Below are 17,741 nucleotides of genomic sequence, written 5' to 3'. Positions count from 1 at the left end.
TGTTTCTGAATCCCGCAGTTGTTATTCTAGTCTTTTAGGATGGGGCATATTTTTTTTTATCATTCTTACATAGTAATGTACATAAAACTTAATGGCTGTCCGGGATCAACAGCAATCTCTCACAATTTGTTTTAAAACGTCATCTCTTTTATTTCTTCCATTAAAAAGCTGTTCATTTGCTTTTGTGCTACATTTCATTGTCTACATACACAAAACTGCCGACGCGTTTCGCAGAAGCCTTGAGGAAGTGACCCACGTGGTTGCGAAGCGCGTCGGAAGTTTTGTGTATGTAGACAATGAAATGTAGCACAAATGCAAATGAACAGCTTTTTAATGGAAGAAATAAGAGATGACGTTTTAAAACAAATTGTTGATCCCGGACAGCGATAAAGTTTTATGTATGTTGGACACGGCTTTGCCGAGTGGGAGGAACCCGCAAAGGACTCCTGGGAGTGAGTTACGGTGAGCTCCTCAGTGCGCATACGAGTAAAGATTTACATACTAATGAAACAGCAACAAACAAACCCACCAACCTAACTGACACTTACCAATCTCACTTGCCTTTGGTGAAGCCGGCCATACATGATCAGATCTGGTTGGACATTTAGCCTGATTAGGAATATGCCCAACTGTTTGGAAATGAAAGTCACCTCCATGGCAGTTTCAACAGATTATTTTGAAATCTGCTGAAGCTCCTTGGCAGTGTAACATAGTAACATAGTAACATAGTAAGTTAGGTTGAAAAAAGACACACGTACATCAAGTTCAACCTTTTTACTTTTTTTAACCTGCCTAACTGCCAGTTGATCCAGAGGAAGGCACAACCCAAGCCTCTCCACTTTGCCTCAGAGGGGGGAAAATTCCTTCCTGACTCCAAAATGGCAATCGGACTAGCCCCTGGGGCTAATGAATTGACAAATGGCCCAAGCAATGCAACTCTATGGACCATGTGTATGAATATATCGGTTGTATGTAAGGTTTGTAGCATGTGCAATGTTTGCGAGGATTACACTGCAGGAGCTTGGGTATTCTTATGTACCCAATGCCCCTCTACTCCTGCCATTGTTCTCCTCCCTTAATGCCACCACCTCCTTATTTGAAGAGGTTGGTTGATAATGCTGTTGATAGTGCAGGCTTTAGCAGGGTGATAGTCCAAGGCACTAGACCTCACAATGTTCTCTGGCTTGGGCTCTTTGCAAAACTAGTGGCCCTGATTGGGATATTTTAGGTCACAATGTGACAGGCTCTATTCAACTTTGCCCTACGAAGAGCCTAATCCTCCTCAAACTCACTTGACTTTGGGTATGCCCATACGCAACTCGGGGTTATCCTTCTTAAAAACAGAATGATTGGAAAGTTGCGTACAAGTGTTTTGTTCCCTTCAGCTTCATGTTGTGTCCCCTGGTTATAGTTGTCTTCTACTGGTGGCAAACGCTTCCTTCCTGAATTCTTGTAATTTCCTTGAATGTTTGCGTATGTGCCTACCCTACAAATAATACGGTGATGTCCGCTCCCTTATGCTGAAGGCTTGGGGCAGAGCACCTGAGCCTCCTCATCTACATGGTGAGTCTCTCTAAAAAGAAAATGTTTTGATGATGATACTATACTTGAATGTTTCTCTCATATTCCCTCTGTCTCCGCTTCTTCCTCTTTTCAAGGCTATAAATATTAAGGCATTGAAGCCTTTACTGTAACTAGACCACTTTAGTAGGCATCATCTTCTGGACTCTTTCTCTTTTACTTATATAGTTTTGTAGATTAGGCCTTCAAAGCCACCTATTCAAGAGGTCTCACAGTAACCTATAAACTAGATGAAAAAATAGCATTACATTAAAAAATCCCCAAATAAGCCTATCTTTGACCAGTTTTTCCTCTCGCAAGCCCATGGGTCACTGATACAATGCAGAACTTGGAGAAGACTCAATGGGTTGATTCAATGGGATTTTCTAATCTGTCTGATAGATATCTCATCTGTTTTTGGCAAAATCCATTGACCATGGGGAAGATTGTACAGAGATTTGGCCAGCCTAACAGTTGATCCATCTACCCCATGTCCCAAAAAAGTTTACAATTCTATCACGTCTGCAGTATCAGGGAAACAAGGTTAGTATCCCCTCCAGATTCTACACTAGGACTAATTCTAGGACCAAATCCAGTTTTTGCATATTAGTGATACTAAAACTATGACTATTATCTCTGTTTTCCTGCATTGTATGAGAGGCCATGGCAGCCTGGGACAGAACTCAGTACATGACCCAGATACGAGTCAGAATATCAGAAGGCTCCTGGCAAGATCTCCTTCCCGTAAACGGGAACTATCGTGAAAATGAAAATTTAATATTAGCTTCCTCATAATGAAATAAGAAACTTTCTAGATGTAATCAATTAAAAATTCTGTACCGTTTCTGAAATAATCAAGTTTATCTTCACTATTCCTCTCTCAGCATCTGTTTATTCTCTCTTCATGCAGCAGTTGGGTGTCAGATATTCATTGACAGTTAGATCCTTTCCTGGCAGATGAATTAGAGTTCACTCAAATAACTGATTCCAGTACAAACGAAATAACTGCCTTTTGCACAAATCCTGCATGTAGAGAGACATGATGTCTGGTGATTTTAATAGAGTGAGTTCTAATACATCTTCTAGGCAAAAGGAGCCCCCCTATAAGATATATTGGATCTAACTGTGAATATCTGACACCCAACTGCTGCATGAAGAGAGAATGAAGAGAAACAGATGCTGAGAGAGGGATCGTGAAGATAAACTTGATTATTTCAGAAATGGTACAGAATTTTTAATTGATTGTATTTAGACAGTTTCTTATTTTAGTATGCTGAAGCTTGTATTCAATTTTAATTTTCGTGATAGTTCCCCTTTAACCAAGAGCAGAAGCCCATGGAGAGATCAGTTAGGGCCCGGGACTGCTGACTGTTTATTGAGTCGCTGCCTCCCGCCCACATCTTCCTGTCTTTAAACAGTTTGTAGAACTTGACTCTGTGACATGAATAACCGTCACATTTCCAACTGATTCCAACTGTCAGTGAGTCTGCACATGTCGCATTCTCAGTTCTGCACTCTCTGTTCTTCAATTCGTGGGAAGAACGGCAGTTGCGTTTGGGACTGCTATACATTCCTGCAACTTATGGGCTTTACATGCCACCAGGAGGAGGTCAATAACTACTTTTTGATCAGAAAACATGACTCCCCACCATTGAGATAACCTGAAGTTACAAATTCATTTGTGGGCCCACCTCCACCTCACTCTTTGGAAATCATTTGTTTGAGTCTGAGAATAATAGTCACCTGCACAAAAGTACTCGGCTAATAAATGAGTGATACCCAGAGTTCCCTGTATAACTCAGCCTTGTGCCTTTATATGGTCACAGAACTACCCCTCAGTGACTTCTAATATCCTTATCATTTACAGTAGGGGGTACATTATCCCTTATAATACATGAGTGATACCCAGAGTTCCCTGTATAACTCAGCCTGCAGCCTTGTGCCTTTATATGGTCACAGAACAACCCCTCAGTGACTTCTAATATCCTTATAATTTACATTAGGGGGTACATTGTCCCTTATAATACATGAGTGATACTCAGAGTTCCCTGTATAACTCAGCCTGCAGCCTTGTGCCTTTATATGGTCACAGAACAACCCCTCAATGACTTCTAATATCCTTATCATTTAAAGTAGGGGGTAAATTATCCCTTATAATACATGAGTGATACTCAGAGTTCCCTGTATAACTCAGCCTGCAGCCTTGTGCCTTTATATGGTCACAGAACAACTCCTCAGTTACTTCTAATATCCTTATCATTAACAGTAGGGGGTACATTATCCCTTATAATACATGAGTGATACTCAGAGTTCCCTGTATAACTCAGCCTGCAGCCTTGTGTCTTTATATGGTCACAGAACCCCTCAGTGACTTCTAATATCCTTATCATTTACAGTAGGGGGTACATTATGCCTTATAATACATGAGTGAGACTGAGTGTTCCCTGTATAACTCAGCCTGCAGCCTTGTGCCTTTATATGGTCACAGAACAACCCCTCAGTGACTTCTAATATCCTTATCATTTACAGTAGGGGGTACATTATCCCTTATAATACATGAGTGATACTCAGAGTTCCCTGTATAACTCAGCCTGCAGCCTTGTGCCTTTATATGGTCACAGAACAACCCCTCAGTGACTTCTAATATCCTTATCAATTACAGTAGGGGGTACATTATCCCTTTTACTACATGAGTAATACTCAGAGTTACTGAGACCCTTGTGCCTTTATATGGCCATGGAATTCTTCGGTGTCTTCTATTATCCTCCGATAGGTCACTTAATAGGATATAAATGAGCTGTTGGTTTCTCAGTTAGAATGTTTAGTTCTCCTTTATGGAAACACTCTTGGCCGCAGTTAGTGTCCCAGCTGATACTTGTGTTCCTTTTCCCTCATAGGACAATGTTTCTTTTTGGGCAACTTTCCAGCTGTGTTTAGTAGGAAAATGTTTCCGTCTTCTTATCAGTGTGAGCACTACGCCAATAATACAAGCTATTTCCTATGGAGGTGCAGTTTATTCACATAAGGGCTCATGTATTAAAACTCAGTGCAGTGAATAGCACAGCATTGTGTCCATAAAACTCTATACACAGAGGTAATTGTGTCTGTAGACTCTGCCAAATACTTGCACCTTCGACCAAACATCTGGCTGCATAAGGTGCAAAGGCACAAATACAAAGGGAGCCTTCAAATGAGCCCCTGTTTGAGAAGCTGTTATGCCCAGGGGTCGTCTTGCCCATACACATGCAACTGAATTGCACCTATTGATTAGCACTCTAATGTTGTTACTGGTGCCATGAGCATCTCTACACTTAAAACCATGCACTTTGCTCCCTATTGTTGCCACCTTTTAAATATAATATAAATATAAAACATGTGTAACGCTCCCTTTAGGTCTGGACCACTTAATATTGGTCCAGACCTAAAGGTTATATTACAGGGGAAGCTCATTTTCTGCTGGATAATTAGTGACGAGCCCTAAGCTTAGCTTCTCAACAGCCAATCAGAGCCCACTGAGCATGTGAGTGTCACAGACACTTTCCAAGATGGTGACCCCCTGTGACAAGTTTGAAGTCCTGGATCATTGCTGCTATTGACAAGCTCAAACTTTAGCCTCGTGCAATAAGTTCACTATTAGGGATGCACCGAATCCACTTTTTTGGATTCGGCCGAATCCTTTGCAAAAGATTCGGCCGAATACCGAACCGAATCCGAACCCTAATTTGCATATTCAAATTAGGGATGGGAAGGGGAAAACATTTTTTACTTCCTTGTTTTGTGACAAAAAGTCACGTGATTTCCCTCCCCGCCCCTAATTTACATATGCAAATTAGGATTCGGATTCGGTTCGGCCGGGCAGAAGGATTCGGCCGAATCCGAATCCTGCTGAAAAAGGCCGAATCCTGGCCGAATTTCGAACCGAATCCTGGATTCGGTGCATCCCTATTCACTATATTAAATATGCCATTTTTAGCCGAGTTTATTTTTAGGGTTTAGCTCTGTTTTAATTCCAAGATATTAAGGGATACATGTACTGTTAATATGAATGAATTGTGTTACAACAGCGCCACCTGCTGGTCATTTTTCCACCAGTCTGACCAGCAAGTAGTCAAGGAAGTTGTCAGGAGAAAGAAAGAGGCTGCTCTGATGTTCTTATATTTAGGAAATATTTCAAAAAGGTTTCTAATTTTTCCTAAGCAGAAGAAAATCAGAGCAGCCTCTTTCTTTCTCCTGACAACTTCCTTGACTACTTGGTGGTCAGACTGGTGGGGAAATGACCAGCAGGTGGCGCTGTTGGAACAAAATTGATTCATATTAACAGAATATAATATCTTGGAATTAAAACAAAATAAATAATGAATGTACATTGCAAAAGTTCTTAGAATAGCCTCCTCATCAATTTTACATTCATTTATTTTAAAGGTTTACTTATCCTTTAAACAGACAGCAGTGGCGGTGGCGTACGCCATTAGTCTTTAAAGCAGATGAAATGTTTAACATCGTTACAAACAATTAATGGGCAATTTTTCAGTTGCAAGAGCTGAGCACCTGCTGCTAATAATCTGTCAGCAGTCTCGGCCAATACAGGAAACGGGACATTTGCATTAACAACTGACAGCAAGGAAGGAAGAAACTGGCCTTAAGGGCTCTTACTCACTGGCGTTCTGACCTGCACTCCCCTGCGTTCCGTTTTTTGGCGTTCAGCCGCAGGGGAGCGCAGGAATAGACGCATGTCATTATTTCAAATAGGGCTGTACTCACTCAGGCGCGTGTAGGCGCCGAACGCAGGAAGAATGCAGCATGTTGCGTCTCAACCTGCGTTCGGCGCCTACACGCGCCTGAGTGAGTACAGCCCCATTGGAAATAATGACATGCGTCTATTCCTATGTTATAAAAATTCTAAGAAACTTTTCAATTGGTCTTCATTATTTATTTTCTATAGCTTTTAAGTTATTTGCCTTTTTTCTTCTCTTTCCAGCTTTAAAATGGGGGTCACTGACCTCATCTAAAAAAACAAATGTTCTGTAAGGCTACAAATGTTATTGCTACTTTTTATTACTCATCTTTCTGTTCAGGCCTCTCCTATTCATATTCCAGTCTCTTATTCAAATCAATGCATGGTTGCTAGGGGAATTTGGACCCTAGCAACCACATTGCTGAAATAGGAAACTGGAGAGCTGCTAAATAAAAAGCCAAATAACTCAAAAACCATGAATAATAAAAAAATGAAAACCAATTGTGAATTGTCTCCGAATATCACTCTCTACATCATACTAAAAGTTGATTTAAAGGTGAACAACCCCTTTAAATCCTTGCTGCTATACCATGTTAAGTTTTTGCTACACTCAATACGCCAGTTCTTTGAAGTCTCTGCCAGGTTAGATTGTAGATCTTTGCAACTGGAATGTGTATAAATGCATATGAAGAGAGAATGAGACCAGTAGTGGAAATATATATCCCCCCCCCCCCAAGGTTTATAGACTTGAGATCAAGGGCTGATGTGTCATATTTTTTGCACAATTTCCTCCTGTGTTTCAGAGCCGTGGGAAAGCCTCCCGGGTGATATGAGATCCCAGTGTTCAGTGGCACCTACTCAGCTTATGGGACTCTGCAAACACTCCGAGCTCGGGAACACAAATATCCAACTGCGCATTCTCTCCCCACATTAAGGGGGTTATTTACTAAACTCCAAATGCCAAAAACCCGAAAAAATACGTGTTTTTTTTAGGGATGCACCAAATCCACTATTTTGGATTCGGCCGAACCCCCTAATGCAAATTAGGGGTGGGAATGGGGAAAAGTTTTTACTTCCTTGTTTTTTTAACGAAAAGTCAATCAGTTTCCCTCCTCGCCCCTAATTTGCATATGCAAATTAGGATTCGGATTTGGTTCGGCCGGGCAGAAGGATTCTGCCAAAGCCGAATCCTGGTGAAAAAGGCTGAATCCCGAACCAAATCCTGGATTCGGTGCATCCCTAGTTTTTTTAGTAAAAACACAAATTTTTAGTGGAAAAAAACCCCACATTTTTTATACCACGAAGTCAGAATCCGAAAATCCGGCATCTCAGATCTGGCAAGGTTGCATTTAAGTCAGTTTTGATCTGTACTGGGTTTCGTGCAATAATCCGAAGATTTTGTGGTTTTCAGGCAAAAATCAGGTGAAAATCTGAAAAATTCATACGGTTAATTTTTTTTCATGATTTTTCCCCGCAAACAAAATTGTATTAATAAATAAGGAGAAAAAAACTAGTAATGGGTGAATTTGTCCCGTTTTGCTTTGACGCGAAATTCATGAAACGGGTGAAAAATTCGAGTAGCGAAAATTTTGACACCAAAATTGCCCCCAACGCCGGCGACATTTGACACACATTAGTCAATGGGCGTCCATTTACTTGATGCCAGCGTTGGAAAATGTCGCAGACGTCTATATTTTCACTGCAGTTTCGCAAATTTATTCACGCAAAACTCGGAAATTCGCCGCAAATTCACGCCTGCTGAATAAATTCGCCCATCACAAGAAAAAACCCATGCGGATATGGTCAGAGTTCTTTTCAGAAAATATTGAGATAAATTCGAACTTTGATAAACGGCCTCCCCATGTCTGTACCAGGTTTATGCCAAAACTTCCGGTAAAGAGCTCGGTTATTTATAATAAAGGGATCTCAACCCATAATAAAAGAAAGTATTATTCCAATGTACATGAAACTTTTTGTACAAATGTAATCACTTTTATAAGCCACGTCTGTCTGTCTCTGTCTGTTCTTATAAACTGTATAAACCTTTACAGACAAGTAACTGCATCACCTATTTATGGCCACACGGGGCGCTGTGGTTGTTAGTGACAATGGAGAATATCAGAAGAGTCAAGCAATATGGCAGCACAGTATTACTCATCTGATCCCTGTACTGATGATGATATTTATTCTTTTTCCTCCGCAGGGAAGAGCTTTATGCTCACCATAACCGTTTTCACAAACCCACCGCAAGTCGCTACCTATCACAGAGCAATAAAGGTGACCGTGGATGGCCCAAGAGAACCAAGACGTGAGTACCATACTCTCTGCATACTCTCTGCTTAAAGGTAGGGCTGTTAGATGAAGGCAAGGGCATCGTATATATATATATATATATATCTCATGAGGATGTAGCTTCTTGTGTGCCTGGAACATTCCTTCTCTGCATTTTTAAAAAACATATATATGAGTGGGAGCTGCCATATTGAGTATAATGGCATAGATACGTCGTTCTTTGAAGTACATGTACTGTATCAGTTATCCGGAAACTCGTCTCCAAAATCCAAATTTTTAAAAATTATTTCCCTTTTCGCTATAATAATAAAACAGTTAGGGATGCACCGAATCCACTATTTTGGATTTAGCCGAACCCCCGAATCCTTTGTAAAAGATCCATCCAAACACAGAACCGAATTGGAATCCTAATTTGCATATGCAAATTAGGTGTGAGAAGGGGGAAACATTTTTTACTTCCTTGTTTTGTGACAAAAAGTCATGCAATTTCCCCCCCCGACCCCTAATTTGCATATGCAAAAAAGCCAAATACTGTCCGAATCCTGGATTCGTTGCATCCCTAAAAATAGTAGCTTGTACATGATCCCAACTAAGATATAATTAATCCTTATTGGAAGCAAAACCAGCCTATTGGTTTTATTTAATGTTTACAGGATTTTCTAGTAGATTTAAGCTATGAAGATCCAAATTATGGCAAGATCTGTTATCCAGAAAGCCTCAGGTCCCGATCATTCTGGATAACAGGTCCCATACCTGTACTACTGTATTAGTTATTAGGCAAGGGGTGGATCAGAAACACCATTAGGATGTGATAGTCTCTATTCAACTCAGTGTTAAAGGGATCACTGGGTGTGGCTAGGACAGAACAGGGGTGTGGCCTATTTGTCTTTAAAGAGGTGGTTCACCTTTAAGTAAACTTTTAGTATAGAATGGCCAATTTTCTAAGGGAATATTCCATTGGTTTTCATTATTTATTTTTGATAGTTTTATAATTATTTGCCTTTTTCTTCTGACTCTTTCCAGCTTTCAGATGGGCGTCGCTGACCCCATCTAAAAATCAAATGCTCTGTAAGGCTACACACTTATTTTTAATGCTACTTTTTATTGCTCATCTTTCTAGAAAGGTCATCTCTTATTCATATTCCAGTCTCTTATTCCAATAGATGCATGGTTGCTAGGGGAATTTGGACTCTAGCTACCAGATTGTTTATAATGCAAATTGAAGAACTGCTGAATAAAAAGCTAAATAACTCAAAAACCTTAAATAATAAAAAATGAAAACCAATTGCAAATTGTCTCAGAATATCACTCTCTACATCATACTAAAAGTTAACTCAAAGGTAAACAACTCCTTTTACTGAAATGGAGAGGGGAGAGTATGATAAGGTGACATTGTAAGTGAGAAGTTTAAAGGTGGACCCACAACCTACACCCACTTACCTCTAGTAGGCAGTACTGTTTACCTACTACAGACACTTGGTTACTTCATAATCAGTTGTTCCTCAGGGGCCCTAAAATTATTTTGCTCTGGTGCTAGCAGGCCCGGATTTGCGGCAAGGCCGCACAGGCCCGGGCCTAGGGCGGCAAAAAAATAGGGGCGGCATGCCGCCCAGCCGCCGTTCAACTACACCAGCTGGCGCGCTGGGAAGGCGGGCGCTAGGACCGCGCGGCCGCCTGGTCGGACCGCGCGGCCTAGGGGCGCCCAGAAGTGAAATCCGGCGCTGGGTGCTAGGGTTGCTATCTTTTGGCCAGGCAGGGGACCTAGCCATGATGTAATGGGGGTGGGGCAGTGACGCAATGGGGTCGTGACATCAGGGGCAGGGCTGTGACGTGGCGGCCGGTGATTGGCCGATTGCTGTGTCAATTATAGGAGACAGTTTTGACCTGGACAGCCCTTCAAAAACCTGGGCATTTTTTACTTCCTTGTTTTTTCCCTCCCAAACCCTAATTTGGATATACTGAATATGAATCCTGCTGAAAAAGGCCAAATACTGGCTGAATCCCAAACCGAATCCTGGATTTGGTGCATTACATGACATACATGGAATCCCTGCCATAAAGCAAGACAGAACTGTTGTTTTTGCCAGGAAGGAAGTTGAAAGCATAGAAAGTATTTAGTTGACATACCTAAAATAATTCCATTCCCCCCTCCAAGTGATACTACTATACACAGTACCACATATACTCCAGCTTTCAGGAATAAGCCCTTTGTTCTGTTGGAATCCCTACGCCTTTAAGGAATAATCTCTCGCCGCTCTCTTTGTACGTGAAACATCTGTTCATTTCCAGTAAACACTACAAGAAAATCCCTCATTGTGGTTAGTTGTAAACTTTCTTTCTGGCCACTGTAATGATATTTCTGAGCACAAGTGATTTCTGCACAGTCACAGAGGAGCCTGCGGAGAGACTCTGGGTTTGTTGTCATGGAAATTAAGAGAGAGCAGTGGTGTAACTATAGAGGGGAGCACAGGCCAGGGCTGCAAAGGGGCCATTGTGCTCCTCATCACTGCACCCATGGGCACCTACCACACTGAGTGGGGTCCACCATTCCCCAACTATGGTTCACACAGTGTTTTGCCTCAGGCAAGACCTGACAGTGCCAATGTCTAGGGCCTTTCCACAAATTTGGGCCTGCCAACATCATCCATAGACATTCAAATGGGAAGCAAGGAACCCTCTGCTGCTCTAGATAAAAGCACTGAGGAGCTGCAAAGTACAGGCGTGCCATAGGCCCTAGGGTGACTATCGGAATGTAGGCAGGGGTGGAAGGTGATATTTGTGTTTGAGGCGGCTACTAGTATTAATTGAATCTGCAACATGGCTTCTTTTTTAGGAGGCAAGGCCTCCATTATTCTCTCCTGTTTATGTGGGGCCTATGGTGTGTTGAAAAACCTTTATTGGACACCAGAAATGAATGTTTAGGCACAGAGCTGTTTTTAGTTAGATGACAACAATCAAGTGGCTTCTGAGGTGCTTTCTGTTGTGTACAGGGGCACTTCCTGGATCATGTGATCATAAAGTCGATCATGTGACCCTGAAGGGCTGTAAAAACAAGATGTCTTCCTACAGAGGAATGCATTTGTTTTCAAACATCTTTCTATTTTGATTTATTCCGCCACTATATATATATATATATCCATATTCATCTGGGTGGCACACTCTATCACATCGATTACCGGGTGCACGGTAAAAAATTCATACACTGTTCAAATGACCAGCAACTCCAGGGGTTTCAGTGAAAAAGTTTTGTATTTAGATAAGTGCAGTTACTGCACTTATCTAAATACAAAACTTTTTCACTGAAACCCCTGGAGTTGCTGGTCATTTGAACAGTATATATATATATATATATATATATATATATATATATATATATATATATATATATATATATATATATATATACACTACAAGCTGCACCATTCGTAATAAACACATAAAGGCCCAGTCCTAGGGTTTATGCTTTTAGGGTTGGCATGCTACCCAGGCACTGCTAAACTGAGGATATGCAGGAGATATGATATGTTCCTTAAAGGAGAACTAAAGCTTAACTAAAGAAGTAGCTAGAAATGTTGTACATGATGTTTTGTGCTTCTGTACCAGCCCAAGGCAACCACAGTCCTTTAGCAGTAAAGATCTGTGTCTCCAAAGATGCCCCAGTAGCTCCCCATCTTCTTTTCTGCTGATTCACTGCACATGCTCTGTGCTGCTGTCACTTACTGAGCTTAGGGACCCACTCACAATATACAGTACACATAGAATAGAAATGTCACAATATAAGGCTGATTAGTAATTAATACACATAATTACTACATGGCAGCACAGAAACCAGTGCAATTAGCATCAGAATTGAATAATCAGCAAACCTGTAGCATCAGTTTATATTACAGCCAGGGAAGCTCATTTTCTGCTGGATAATTAGTGACGAGCCCTAAGCTTAGCTTCTCAACAGCCAATCAGAGCCCACTGAGCATGTGAGTGTCACAGACACTTTCCAAGATGGTGACCCCCTGTGACAAGTTTGAAGTCCTGGATCATTGCTGCTATTGACAAGCTCAAACTTTAGCCTCGTGCAATAAGTTCACTATATAAAATATGGCGTTTTAGCCACATTCATTTTAAAGGAGAAGGAAAGGTTAAAACTAAGTAAGCTTTATCAGAAAGGTCTATATAAATACACCAGTAAACCCTCAAAGTAATGCTGCTCTGAGTCCTCTGTCAAAAGAAACAGCACATTTCTTTACTTCTATTGTGTACTCATGGGCTTCTCTATCAGACTTCCTGTTTTCAGCTTCAGCTTGGGCTTGAGCATGCTCAGTTTGCTCCTCTCTCCCTCCCTCCTCCCCTCCCTGATGTAATCTGAGCTCAGAGCTATGAGTGAGCAGGGAGAGACTCACGCAGGAAGTGATGTCACACCAAGCTAATATGGCAGCAAACAGAGACAGTGTCTAGAGCAGTTTACTCAGGTATGGAAAAACATTCTAAAGAATAAAAATGCCATTCTAGCTTGCACTGTTGTGGCTAATCTATTGGCAATAAACTGTTTTGTTTGCCATTAAGGTTTAGTTCTCCTTTAATTCTCCCATCTACCAATTCAAGTTCAGTACAGGGGAAGGGGCCAACAAGCCGGTGACAGGGGCGTATGATCCTAAATAAGCCTGAATAAGTAGCATATTTTCCCTTGAAGTAAAATGAACAACTATTATGTGCCGTACCCTTCTCTGGCGGAATGTAGCCGTGTCTGGGTGACTTCATTCATCCTGTTGCGCGGGATCCAGACGGATCATCTTATTTCAGCTCAATATAACAGGCAAGATATTAGCTGGTCCGATTAAATTACACTCCCTGCTTCCTACAGCTGCGAACAAACCAAAATATGACGAGCATTTATTTGTTGGACACTTCAGGCCGCTGCAGAAACCGTCTTGTGTTTTTGTGCTTTTTGTTCTTCCGACGGATGAAATGATTGAACTGAAGTTGCCGTTAGAGGAATGCACTTAAAAAAGAAACAGTTTCACTTCTCAAATCGTTCAGGGCCTGTTATTTTATTTTCTTCTGACTGTCAGGAGCTGGGCCGGGGGCCAAGCAGGAAATGAGACATGGAGAGGTATTTGTGTTGTGAAACCTTTGGAGGAACTGATGCAACGATACACGGGCTGTTTATGCATTCCTCCTTCTTTTGCAGGAATTATTTTAATCAGCTTTATGGTCCTTCGTGTGGCTTTCTCAATAGGCAACTGTTTGGTGAGTGGAGGTAACTCAGTCTGATATAACTGATGCCCTCTCCCGTTGTAATTGTACAAGATGGTTTAAGAATGAATACTATATTAGTTGAGGGGAGGCCTGGGGCAAATCAGGCTTTTAGGGTCCCATTATTTATATAAAATAAGACCATATACCCAGTAACCCTTCAGATGGCCTACACAGAGGCACTGGAGCTGTTTTTTCAACAATGGCTGAAGAGCAAAATTTTCCCTTCCTCTCTTCACCTTGTCTAACTGTCACCATCTTGCCTTACTGACTCCATCTTGCTCTACACCAGTGATCCTCAACCAGTAGCTCGTGAGCAACATGTTGCTCTCCAATCCTTGGATGTTGCTCTCAGGGTCCTCAAAGCAGCTGCTTATTTTCCAAGCTTGAAAGCAAGTTTTAAATGCATAAAAACTAAGTATACTGCCAAGTAGAGCATATTCTAGACTGCCAGTCCACACAGCCCTTATTTGGCAGCCCAAGGGATTTTTCCTGCTTTTGCTGCTCCCCAACTCTTTTACATTTGAATGTGGCTCACAGGTAAAAAAAAGGTTGGGAACCCCAGCTCTACAGTCTCCATCTTCTATTTTATTTATCTTGCCCTACTGTCTTCATCTTTCTCTACTGTCTCCTTCCTTTCCTAGTGTCCTACTGTTTCCTCTTACCCTGCTGTTTTCATCTTGTTCAACTGTCTCCTTCTTGCCTTTGTATGTCCCTTCACGCTACAGTCTCCGTGTTCTACTGTCTTTATATATTCCTTCTGTCTTCATCTTGCTGTACTCCCTATGTCTTACCCTGCTGTCTCAATTTCTCTCTGCAGTCCTTCATCTTGTTCTACTGTCTTTATTTTGCCCTACTGTTTCCATCTAGTCCTATTGTCTCTATCATACCCTAAGTTACCGTAGTGTCTCCAACTTACTCTGCTGTCTCCATCTTGTTCTAGAGTCTCCATCTTGCTCTGCTATTTCCATTTTGCCTTTGTGTCTCAATCCTGCTCTATTGTCTCCATCTTAGAATCAATCATGTGGAGCGCTCACCTCCCTAGTTCACACTTATGTAGTGCCAGGTGCTGTACTGTGAGACCCACCCCTGTCGCCGGGTCAAATTGATATCCAGAAGAAAGCCAGCAGCACACAAGCTTGATAAAGGGCCTGGTAGGCTCGAAACGTTGCCTTTTTGCATATGGGCTTAATAAAATTTCCTTTTGAACACAACTGCAACTAGACTCAGTGTGCTGCTGGCTTTCTTCTGTCTCTCTATTGTCTCCATCTTGTCCTCCTGATTCAATCTTGCTCTACTGTCTCCACCTTTGTGTCTTGTCTTGTTCTACAACAACATAACATATTGTCTTTATTTTACCCTACTGTCTCCATTTTACTGTACTGTCTCCACCTTTGTGTCTTGTCTTGTTCTACAACAACACAACATATTGTCTTTATTTTACCCTACTGTCTCCATTTTACTGTACTGTCTCCATTTTACTGTACTGTCTCCATCTTGCTGTACTGTCTCCTTCTTGCTGTGCTTTCTCCATCTTGCCTTTGTGTCTCCATCTTGCTCTATAGTCTTCATCTTGTCCTACTGTCTTTATTTTGCCCTACTGTCTTTATCTTGCTCTACTGGCTCCATCTTGTCCTACTGTTTCCGCCTTACCAACCTTGCATTTTTGTCTCAATCTTGTTCTAGAGTCTTCAGCATAGCCTGCGACATTTTCTGCTGCACTGAGGCCCCACCTCAAGACACCACTGCCTCAAATAGAGGGGCATCTTGGCAACAGGTCATGTGCTTACTATTTGCCTCTATACAGCAAAGCCTGTTGGATGTTTAGGAAATCCTGACAGAGTTATGAGACTGGAAATGACTATATTTTACTCTATAAATTTGTCATAGGGTATAGGGCTGTTGTACAGTTTGTCTAGAATATCAACCTTATGCAAATATAGATTTACCCTTGCTCCCCTTTCTGGTCTGACTGGGGTGCTCCTCCTGCAATCCCATACAGTGTGCTGTAATATGATAAACTTAACATGCCCTGCCGGTGTCCCTCCATTAGCCCTTACTAAACTACAATTCCCAGCATCTCTCTTAGCTGGCTGAGAATTGTTTTTATCAGCACATAGAGAGCCACTGGCACAGGATCAAACAACTCAGTCTGGCTGTTTCTCCATGACATGCAGCTCATTCAGTATTGGGATATTTTTCCCAAAGCACACTGTTTATTTTTGTTTCTGCATAGCACTGGCTTTCACACATACTGGCTTCCTGTAGTGCTGCACTCATTTTAACTGCTCTGATGGGCTCCATTCAGGGATTCTGGAAGTGGAGGGGACAGGAAGCAGTTGCTGCCAGAGGCCATTCCTTCTCATCTGCCCCTTACTCTTCATTCCTCTGAGCTAATCAATGTCCCAGATATGTGGCACTGACCAAGACCCTGCTTCATACATTGCTCCGGGCTAGAAAGTGCATTGAGTGAAAAACCCCTTTTTTCACCACATTGAGCATATACTTTCTCCCATACTGACAACCAATAGGAAGTAAGCTTTCATTTATACTTACTTTATTGATCAGTGCAAGCTCACTGCTGATTGGCTTTTGTGGTCTACTGCACAGGGTTTCATACTTTACATATTCAAGCTTTTTTATGTAGGGGGGAAGGAACTGCTTAGCTCAGAACACATATACAAATAAGCACTCACCCCAAATCTCAGCTTAGTTAACCTTAATGATCAGCCCCCTTAGCTCATAACAAGCTGACAGATATATAGAGACATTGGGGTAACAATCACCCTGCTGTAGTTCCAGGGGTACCCAGGGTACAAATAAGCACTCACCCCAAATCTCCCCCTAACTGACCTTCAGACTGGGCCCCCTTAGCTCATAACAAGGTTACAGATATATAGAAACATTGGGGTGTCACCCTGCTATAGTTCCAGGGGTACCCAGGGTACAAATAAGCACTCATCCCAAATCTCCCCCTAACTGACCTTCAGACTGGGCCCCCTTAGCTCATAACAAGGTTACAGATATATAGAAACATTGGGGTAACAGTCACCCTGCTATAGTTCCAGGGGTACCCAGGGTACAAATAAGCACTCACCCCAAATCTCCCCCTAACTGACCTTCAGACTGGGCCCCCTTAGCTCATAACAAGGTTACAGATATATAGAAACATTGGGGTAACAGTCACCCTGCTATAGTTCCAGGGGTACCCAGGGTACAAATAAGCACTCACCCCAAATCTCCCCCTAACTGACCTTCAGACTGGGCCCCCTTAGCTCATAACAAGGTTACAGATATATAGAAACATTGGGGTGTCACCCTGCTATAGTTCCAGGGGTACCCAGGGTACAAATAAGCACTCACCCCAAATCTCCCCCTAACTGACCTTCAGACTGGGCCCCCCTTAGCTCATAACAAGGTTACAGATATATAGAAACATTGGGGTAACAGTCACCCTGCTATAGTTCCAGGGGTACCCAGGGCACAAATAAGCACTCATCCCAAATCTCCCCCTAATTGGCCCTTAGGCTGGGCCCCCTTAGCTCATGACCAGGTTACAGGTAAATTATGATGTGAAAAATGTTTGTGATTTTGACATAAGGGTAGAATTGGGAGAATACAACTAGTGACCTTTGGCTGGTTTCTATGCATCAAATATTATACTGTAGGCATGCTGAAATAGCTATTCTCCTACACCAGAGCGCTTTTGTAGTTTTGTCTCATTCTGAGCCATTTAATCATTATCGTCACATGCAGAGAATTAAAGACTAGGGAGCTGCTCCGTCTACAAGGGAAAGGATACAGCACCCTAACTGACGGATCCTGTGTGCATCTACTAAAGACCTGGTCACAAGCAAATTGGAGGAGTACCCCATAGTATCCCTGTAGTAATTTTAAGGGGCTA

The 17,741-nt window shown here is 42.0% G+C and overlaps 1 protein-coding gene across 2 annotated transcripts in view; it reads left to right on the top strand.

The window, feature by feature from the left end:
* LOC108718280 (runt-related transcription factor 2) overlaps positions 1-17,741 on the top strand; it is an 88,813-nt gene that overhangs the window by 27,822 nt on the left and 43,250 nt on the right. For both annotated transcript variants that reach the window (XM_018265999.2, XM_018265998.2), the window contains exon 3: positions 8,499-8,603. In XM_018265999.2, the coding sequence (XP_018121488.1) occupies positions 8,499-8,603 (105 nt within the window). The remainder of the gene's footprint in view (positions 1-8,498; positions 8,604-17,741) is intronic.

The sequence above is a fragment of the Xenopus laevis genome, chromosome 5S (assembly GCF_017654675.1).
Source record: "Xenopus laevis strain J_2021 chromosome 5S, Xenopus_laevis_v10.1, whole genome shotgun sequence".
Taxonomy (NCBI): Eukaryota; Metazoa; Chordata; class Amphibia; order Anura; family Pipidae; genus Xenopus; species Xenopus laevis.
This window is presented reverse-complemented; position numbering and strand designations above follow the sequence as displayed.